Source organism: Propithecus coquereli, unplaced genomic scaffold (assembly GCF_000956105.1).
Source record: "Propithecus coquereli isolate 6110/MARCELLA unplaced genomic scaffold, Pcoq_1.0 Scaffold14, whole genome shotgun sequence".
NCBI lineage: Eukaryota > Metazoa > Chordata > Mammalia > Primates > Indriidae > Propithecus > Propithecus coquereli.
This window is the reverse complement of record NW_012138302.1, coordinates 15,982,791-15,992,106: the sequence shown is the minus strand read 5'-3', so window position 1 is coordinate 15,992,106 and position 9,316 is coordinate 15,982,791. Positions and strand designations below refer to the sequence as shown.

Below are 9,316 nucleotides of genomic sequence, written 5' to 3'. Positions count from 1 at the left end.
GGTAACATTCTTTGTTTTAAAATATACTTTGATACTAATATAGTCATTCTAGTTTTCTTTTGATTAGTGTTAATTTGGTATATTCCTTCCTACCCTCTTACTTTTAGTAATTTTGTGTCTTTATAATTAAAGTTACTCCTTGGAGGAAAGCATTCATCCAATTTGAAAATTCTGCCTTTTACTTGGGGTGTTTATACTATTTACATTTGATTACTGATATGGTTAGTTTTAACTCTAATCTCTCTGCATTTGCTTTTTATTTGTTCCATGTATATTTTGTCCACTCCTCTGTTCCCTCGTTTTCTGTCTGTCTTTGGGTTGAGAATTTTTTATGATTCCGTTTTATTTCCTCTGTCAGCTCGTGAGTGATTATTCTTTGTTTTGTTATTTCAGTGGTTGCATCAGAACATACTTATGGCTGCTTGTAATCAAGTGATGTTCCACCACTTTGCACATGGTATGATAACCTTACAACGGTACACTTCCATTCCTCCCTCCCAGCCTGTGTGACACTGTTCTCGTACATACTACATTTCCATGTCTTAATCCCCAAACTACACTGTTATTATTTGTGTTGAAGGCATTTATTTTTTGAAGGGATTTAAATATTATACTGTATCTCAATTTTAAAAAGAAACTTTGAGGTAACTCCTGATCCTGGGTCCTTGATGCTCTCAGCCTCGCTCAGGGTGGTTCATGCTGAGGGGTGCTACATCAGCTTGCATTCTGCCAAAAAGCAGGACATTAAGTTTTGTCTCTCTCCCTTACAGCATTAGTGACCAGAAGGATCCCAGGGATCGAATGGTTCAGGTTGTGAAATGGTACCTCTCAGCCTTTCATGCAGGAAGGAAAGGATCAGTCGCCAAAAAGCCATACAACCCCATTTTGGGCGAAATCTTTCAGTGTCATTGGACATTACCAAATGATACTGAAGAGAATACAGTGAGTTCTGTGTTGACATTTTTAATTATCTTAACTTGTATACTGATTCAAGATTTCATTTTATTTAGGAACAGGCGATAATGATCAGAAGATACTCAGCACCTACAGAAGAACATTGTTCTTAGATCATCATATTTTGAATATAATGAGAAGGGGGAAAGAGTGGGATGAGAAGAGAATGGAGATTTAGAAATCAGATCATGCAAGGCCTTGTAAGCCATAATGATAATGTTATGGCTTAACAGGATCTCATTTTTGTCTTGAAAAGTTTATTACAGTAATTTTGTGAAAAATAAATCAAGAAGGGGCAAAAATAGAAGCATGGAGACCATTGGGAAGGCTTCAGCACTATTCCACAAGAGACATGGTGATTCAAGCTGTATTTCAGAGGCAGAACTGATGGGTCAATTGGGTGAGCTAAGAGAAAGGTGACAATCAGACACGAATCCTTGCGTGTGGACTTCAGCAGTTGATGGTGTCATTTACTGATAAGGAAAAGATTGGATTCGGGGAGGGAAAAATCAAGAGGTCCAGCTTGAAATACAAAGTATGGTACTTACTAATACCATACTTAGACTGTCAAGAGGAGTAGGGAATTGTAATTTAGGAGAGTAGAGTTCAAGGGAAAGGTCTGAGGTAGGGATGGGGCTCTCAGAGATTTTGTTATATTTAGATGGCATTTTAAAGCCCTAAGATTGGATGAAATTATCTAAGAGGACAGCATAGCTACAAAAGAGTAGGTAACTCAGAACTGAGCTCCAAGGCTCCAGCATTTAAAGGTTGGATTGAAGATGACAACTTCAGAAGGAAGACTCAGATGCATGTTAAAAAGCTTTTAGAAGTTGGAGGGGGTGGGGGGAACTCTAGCCCACAGAGTTTGGCACTAGTAATCTTTCAGTAAATGTGACTTTCCATATCTTTGCCTTTCCGAGTGACATGTTACATGTAGTCCTTACTAAAGATAGAGGCAGTATGTGTCTGTTCTTATTCATTTGGGAGACATTGATAAGTGCCTACTCTGTGTCAGACCTGGCCCTGAATTAGACACATGATCCTTTCCTTCAAGAATGTCTTAGTCTAGGCCGGGCGCGGTGGCTCACGCCTATAATCCTAGCACTCTGGGAGGCCGAGGCAGGAGGATTGCTCAAGGTCAGGAGTTCGAGACCAGTCTGAGCATTTTTAGTCTCTACTAAAAATAGAAAGAAATTATTTGGACAACTAAAAATCTATATAGAAAAAATTAGCCGGGCATGGTGGCGCGCACCTGTAGTCCCAGCTACCCAGGAGGCTGAGGCAGTAGGATCGCTTGAGCCCCGGAGTTTGCGGTTTCTGTGAGCAAGGCTGACGCCACGGCACTCTACTCCAGGCAACAGAGTGAGACTCTGTCTCAAAAAAAAAAAAAAAAAAGTCTTAGTTTAGTTAGGGAGACTGACACAAAGCAGTAATTAGAATAGAGTAATTAAATGCCATAATAGAAGTATGTATAGGATGCTTGGTGTGTGTAGAGCAGAGACTCCAATTATCAGATTCTCTGAAATGTCATTCGTGTTTCCACATCAAAAGAAATGTTCTGTTTGCTTACAGGAGCTAGTTTCAGAAGGACCAGTACCTGGGGTTTCCAAAAACAGTGTCACATTTGTGGCTGAGCAGGTTTCCCATCATCCACCCAGTAAGTTACAGAGCTCCTCTGCAACCTCCACTTTCAAAGTATTCTGTGCAAAGAAGGTCATTAAAAGATCCGTAACTGAGGTTACTTTACTGTCAGTTGTATGGCTGGCCATATCTTTCCTATCACCTGAAGTGGAAACTTGAGTTGATTGGTTCTTCATGTCTGTATCTGTTCCTTGTATAAGTTCCAAAGACACTTTTAGCTTCACTGATTAAATATGTATAAAAAGAAGAGATTTGGGAAACCCACTTTTAATTCTTCCAAAGTCATCTTACACGTAATGATCTGTGCTGTAGAGACCCCAGCAGCTGTGAGCGAGTCTAAGTGTGATACATAGTTTCTGCACAGTATATTCTTGGCATAATTGAGAGAATACAGTCGTCCCTGGTGTCCGTGAGGGATTGGTTTCAGGATGCCCTGCAAAATCTGAGGGTGCTTACAACCCTGATATAAAATGGTTATGCACATTTGCATAGAACCTATGCATATCCTCCCATGTACTTTAAGTAATCTCTGGATTACTTATAATATCTAATACGATGTAAATGCTATGTAAATAGTTGTCATACTGTATTTTTAAATTTGTATTGTTTTTATTGTTGTGTTGCTATTTTTTATTTTTTCCAAAATTTTTTAAAAATTCTCTCTCAGTAGTATCATTTCCAAATAATTTTGATCTGCAGCTGGTTGAATCTGTGGATATGGAACCCACCAGCTATACATATCCCCTCAGCATCTTGTTAAGTGCAATATTCAGAATGGAAATACAGGATGCAGTACTGCATACTTGCAGACCATGAGAACAGATAGTCCCTTTTTGGTTTTAAGCCTCCTGCTTTGGCCACAGCCTCATAGTTCAGGGAAGCTCTTGCCCATGTGGCTCTGAATGGATGCCTGCATTGGGGGAAAAGGTATAAAAAGTAGGTAGGTACCTCCTGGCCTAATTTGAGGCTGTTCTTTGAAGGTTGAAGGATTTATCCATGGATCGTTTTATCTCCCAGGTTAAATGAGTTTGGAGAGGTGGCTGTAGCTATATAGTGCACTAATTGAAAACATTTTCTATTTAGTTTCAGCCTTTTATGCAGAGTGTTTTAACAAGAAGATACAATTCAATGCTCATATCTGGACCAAATCAAAATTCCTTGGAATGTCAATTGGGGTACACAACATAGGGCAGGGTAAGTTTGTGGGCATTGGGTGGACTACAACATTAATAAGAGATTTTTGTGTCATTCTAATGTGTGCTGGACACTTGTCTGGTAAGAGGAAGTGGCGCCGGAAAGCCAGACTGGATGTCATTGTTAGCAAGTAAGCGTCCGTATTGGGGTGAGAGCAGGGGTGGGGTACTAGGTAGACTATCCCCAGTTGACACTGCTCATCAGAGATTCTGTCCCTCTTTCCACAGGCTGTGTCTCGTGTCTAGACTATGATGAACATTACATTCTCACATTCCCCAATGGTTACGGAAGGCAAGTAGAGCTGTGTCCATGTGCTCTGATCAGCAGTAGACCCTGCTGTTCCTTAAGCCATGCCCCTCCTCCTCTCTTTCCCCTTAACTGTCAGCCTTACCTGAAAACTTTTGATTTTGCAGGTCTATCCTCACAGTGCCCTGGGTGGAATTAGGAGGAGAATGCAATATTAATTGTTCCAAAACGGGCTATAGTGCAAATATCATCTTCCACACTAAACCTTTCTATGGGGGCAAGAAGCACAGAATTACTGCTGAGATTTTGTAGGTATTTTGTTTTTCTGCTTCAGTTCTCTTCTGCTTCTCTGAGATACTTTTCCTTTTGTCTTAAATTGTACTTTCTGTGTTAGAAATGTGAAAGAATGCTTCTATCTTTGTAAACTTGCCTCATACCTTTTGTGTGATGGCTCTTCCTAAAATCCCATATCAGGAGACCTAAAACGTGGGTCAAGAGCAGTCAGAGGTCCATTGATGGAATTTCCTTCCTAGGAACCTGACTTGTGATGAGGAGCTGAACAGGGCCTTCCTAAGTTGCCTAGCTAACCCAGTTTATGGATCCTTAACTCATCCTGCCAGGTTGGACCATCAACTAGTCCTTACAAACAGACTGTGACCCCTATAGAAGTGTTTCCAAGTCCTTACAGCCCCTCCTTTTTCTATGCGTTTGCTGGGGAAAAACAGTAACCGTCACATCTTGCAGGCATTTGGCTTGGTTCCGTTTGGCACTGTTGGGTCAAATGAAGATGACTGTGCTGTCTGGGTAACAGTCAGCTTGAGTGGGTTCAGAGCCTGCCTAAAGAAGAAAGTCTGTAGTAATGTGCCTCTAGACTTTCCTCTGCCCCGGAAGGTCTTATTGGGAGCAGTGTCCTAGGTGGAAGACACACAATTGCTTAACCAGTTTTCCAGGGAGATAATTTAATTTGGATGTCAGAATCAGCATCCAAAAATATCTTGAGCAGATGGGACCATGAACAAGATGAAGTTTCTAAGGATCAGTATAAAAAATTATTCCGGTTGGAATATATGGGCAGGGCTTGAAGAACAACACAAGATACCACAATAATGCAGCTCCCCCTACCCCCAATAAAATAGGCAGATGATGGACTAGGATGTTCAGAACAAACAGATGGGTGTGCCTGCTTCTCAGAGCACTTAGAGGTAACCAACACCAATAGGAACTGCTAGCTCAGCAGAATTTTCTGCCAGTCAGAGCCATTTTTAGTCAAAAGACTGCCCTTACAAAGATGTGAGCTGGAAGAGCTCTTGATGGGGTCTTTAAATTAGAAATTTGAGTATCAGATGAAGAGTTGCACTGAGTAGTTCTCAGACTTTTTGGTCTGTGGACCCCTTTACACTTAAAAATTATTAAGAACCCTAAAGAGCTTTTGTTTATATGGATTATATCTAACAATATTTTTCATATTAGAAATTAATACTGAGATTTTAAAATATTTATTAACTTACAAATGAAAATAATAGCATTTCTGATGAAAAGTAGCTTTTCTAAACTTTTTAAAAAATTTGTAAGACAAGTGGCATTGTACATTTTGTAAATTTTCTAAGTCTAATCACTCTGTTGTTACATATCACATACACTTGTGAGAAAACTGAGTGAAAAAGGCAAATAATGTCTTAATATTATGAAAATAGTTTCGAGTTTATGGACTCCTTCCCTGACATGGTCTTAGAACCCCGAGACCAAACTTTAAGAACCACTGTGCAAAGACCTCGTAAACCTGAGATCCTACCATCTTTCTTTCCCATGGTTCCCTTTCCCCAAATCCTCCCGAGTTAAGGAGGACACTTAAGTTTCTGTTGGTGATAGCAGCTTTCATCCCTCTACCCTGTTCATTTTTCTTTCTGACCTCTTCCAGTCTTCTGTTCATGCCCCGCCATTCCTAACTAGGCCTTAGCTAGGATGCTTGTCTTCTCAAATTCCATACCTGTGTGTACAAGTAGAGGCCTGTCAGGGCTTTTGAGGAAGGGATCCTTGCTCAAGAAAAGTGGTCAAAGCATTAGGCCCAGAAGTCCCTTTCAACCTGAAGATGAAAGCCTGGTCTCCAGCATTACAGTCATAAGCAAAGCCTTGCCTGACCCTCGCACCAGCAGTTTTGCCCTTAGACCCCCAGTGCCCACACAAGCTCACACAGCACTTCCCACTGAGGATCTCGATGGCAGTGCACCTCTCCTCACTAGGCTGTGAACAGCTTGAGGGCAGAGAATGTGCCAAATCCGTTGTGGCCCTAGCAGAGCAGAGCTCTCTTACCCACACTTGCTGTTTATGGGATCTTGAGTTCACAAGCATCTTGTTCTGGGTCCTCACTCTTACAGGTGGCCCTGGGAAATCCAGTTCCCTTATGTTAAGGTGATTCCATCAGAGACTTCACAGTTGGTCTTTTGTGTTCTACTGTGTGTAGATAGGCCATACCGACCAGATTCTTTGGTAGAGTAATTTTCAACTTGAATCTAACACAAATGTTTCCTTTTCAGTTCTCCAAATGACAAGAAGTCTTTTTGCTCTATTGAAGGGGAATGGAATGGTGTAATGTATGCAAAATATGCAACAGGGGTAAGAACCTATACTTTGCCACTGGTTTCCAGCTACATTGAATTGTAGCCTATCCTTTATTCTGGCTTCCTTCATCTGGAACTTTAACCACAGAGGCCAGCTCTAAAGTTGTCTCTTAGGGCAAGGCTTTTCCTTCCTTCCCCCGCCTCCCCAGCAGTGCAGGTACTAGAATGATTTCTACTCTTCTCTCTGCTCTCAAAAAACTTGAGAATAATATATGTAAAACAATGCTTGGCACATAGTGAGAACCCAATAAATGTCAGGTATATCATTAGAAAGTATAGTATGTTTATATAAAATGAAGTGCTAAAGGAATGTGTGTGTACGTGTTTATCTACACACACAGTTTTAAGATTTTGTATAATAAAATTTGACTGCCTGGTACCAGGGATACAGAAATAAGTAGTTCTTGCCTTCAAGGAACTTGCACTCTCTGGTACCACCCACCCAGTGTTCTCATTAAGCTAGGAAGAAAGGTGGTATGAAATTAACAGGAGGACCCAGTGAGAACTGGATTTTGGACGTGGAGAATTCAAAATGTAAAAGGAACTTCAGACAGTGTACTTAATATTAGCTCCCCAAGAGGTTATATCCCTAGCATGCAGCACGTAGCCACGTTGAAAATGTCTGTTGAATTGAGCCTCTAGACTTAAGACAATAATTTTATTTTAGGCTTAAGACTGCATGTGAAACTCATACATCATTAACATATATGGGATTTGATTTTTGGGTCTGCTAATTACAGTCTCTGGAAAGAGTTGACTCTTCCTCCTAGAACAGTTTGAATAATAAAACATCCATCCATCTCTTTTGTTTTCTAGGAAAATACAGTCTTTGTAGATACCAAGAAGTTGCCTATAATCAAAAAGAAAGTGAGGAAGTTGGAAGATCAGAATGAGTACGAATCCCGCTGGTAAGGAGGCATATCTAGAGCTGTTGCTGCAACGCTTACACTGTTGCCCGGGCATAGGCACAGGGGTGGGTTTTCGAGACAGTATAGCAGAGCCTAACAGAGTACAGACCAGGTTTGATTGCCTGGGTTTGTGTCAGAACCACTTACTAGCTTTGTAACCATGGCTAAGTTAGCTAACCTCTTTTTGCCTCCTTTCTTGAAATGGGAATAGTGGCCTTGAGAGGAAGCCACCTCTTACTCCCTTAAGCTTCTGCAATTTACCTCTTGACCCTTATTCCCTGTGCTTATACTGTTTTCTCCAAGATCACATTGTTAAATTCAAGGGAGTTTTTCTCAGCTCCTCTGATCTAACCCTTTCAGTTTATAGCAAGGGACACTCAAACCCTAGAGAGGTAAACTGATTCCCCCAAAGTTACGTAGCAAGTTTAGAGGTAGAAGTGTAAGAATCCCAGGTCTCAGCTTCCACTATTCTCTCTTCTCTTATCCTTATGTACCAAGCTGCTTGTCCCTGATTTCCTTGTTTGAAAACTAGCAGTCTGGGCTAATTTCCCTGTTCCTTACTCCTGTGCCCTGGTGCCAGTTAAGGATATTTAGTCTGAGAACTACAGCACTTCAAGCCATTTGACTTATACTGTTGTTATTATGCCATAGTCAGAGGTGGCTCTAGGCTTTAATTCTCAAGATAGCCAGCTACTCTTGATCTTTTTTTTTAGCCTCTGGAAGGATGTTACTTTCAACTTAAAAATCAGAGACATTGATGCAGCAACTGAAGCAAAGCACAGACTTGAAGAAAGACAAAGAGCAGAAGCCCGAGAAAGGAAGGAGAAGGAAATTCAGTGGGAGACCAGGGTAAGCTTGCCTGCCCCTAGCCTCTTACCTGCTATGCCGCCTGTGCTCTGAGCAATAAATCATTCACTCATTTCAGTGTTTCAGAAGTGAACTGCCAAACACTGTTTATGAACAAGATGATCCCTGGTCCCTATCTGGAACTCATTTCAGTCTAATGGGGGGAGAAGACATGAAATAATAAAAAGCATATTATAGAAGTGCAAAGCAAATGTGTGACTAAATTCTCCCCCTTTCTTTTACAGTTATTTCATGAAGATGGAGAATGTTGGGTTTATGATGAACCATTACTAAAACGTCTTGGTGCTGCCAAGCATTAGGCCGGGAAATGCAAAGTTTACATCTGATGACCAGTAGGCGTAATTCAGCAACAAACAATCTTCCTTGGGAGAACCTATTCACTCCCTTCTTATTACAGTGGTTCCTATCTCAGGGATACTGACTTTCCGACGTAGATGAACAATTAAAGCGGGAAAAGCTTCCCTTTTTTCCTCTGTGGCAGTTACGATTTTGACTTCAGTCCTGAGAAAAACTTCAGGTTTTGAAAACAAGATGTCTGCTCCTTTTCCATAGCCCAGGCATTGGAAAGCATTTATAAATCCAAGTCTCTAACTCTGTACTCTAGTGCTGCTATTAAGATATACAAGCTCTGTTTCTTAGTTCATATAATTTTTGGTGTTATATATATATATATATACACCCACACATATAAAATATACCTGATGCCAGATTTTTCATAAGTACTCCACCTATTGTAAATATGGGTTCTGAGTTGTTTTAGAAAATTAGCGCAATGTATTAAAATCAAGTGTTAGGAAATTTCATGGTCTCACCCTATAATAACTTTTATTTTGGAAGTGAAATATTATTAAATTGTAATTATACTCAGCGCTTCTTAAGGCTTCATAA

At 40.5% G+C, this 9,316-nt stretch overlaps 1 protein-coding gene across 2 annotated transcripts in view; it reads left to right on the top strand.

Annotated features, from left to right (window-relative positions):
• Positions 1 to 9,022, top strand: part of OSBPL9 (oxysterol binding protein-like 9) — a 38,248-nt gene extending 29,226 nt beyond the window's left edge. For both annotated transcript variants that reach the window (XM_012639427.1, XM_012639426.1), the window contains 9 exons: positions 771 to 942; positions 2,527 to 2,611; positions 3,679 to 3,789; positions 4,017 to 4,080; positions 4,203 to 4,343; positions 6,570 to 6,648; positions 7,470 to 7,561; positions 8,275 to 8,410; positions 8,653 to 9,022. In XM_012639427.1, the coding sequence (XP_012494881.1) occupies positions 771 to 942; positions 2,527 to 2,611; positions 3,679 to 3,789; positions 4,017 to 4,080; positions 4,203 to 4,343; positions 6,570 to 6,648; positions 7,470 to 7,561; positions 8,275 to 8,410; positions 8,653 to 8,727 (955 nt within the window). In that variant the 3' untranslated portion in view covers positions 8,728 to 9,022. The remainder of the gene's footprint in view (positions 1 to 770; positions 943 to 2,526; positions 2,612 to 3,678; positions 3,790 to 4,016; positions 4,081 to 4,202; positions 4,344 to 6,569; positions 6,649 to 7,469; positions 7,562 to 8,274; positions 8,411 to 8,652) is intronic.
• The last annotated feature ends 294 nt before the right edge of the window (positions 9,023 to 9,316 follow it).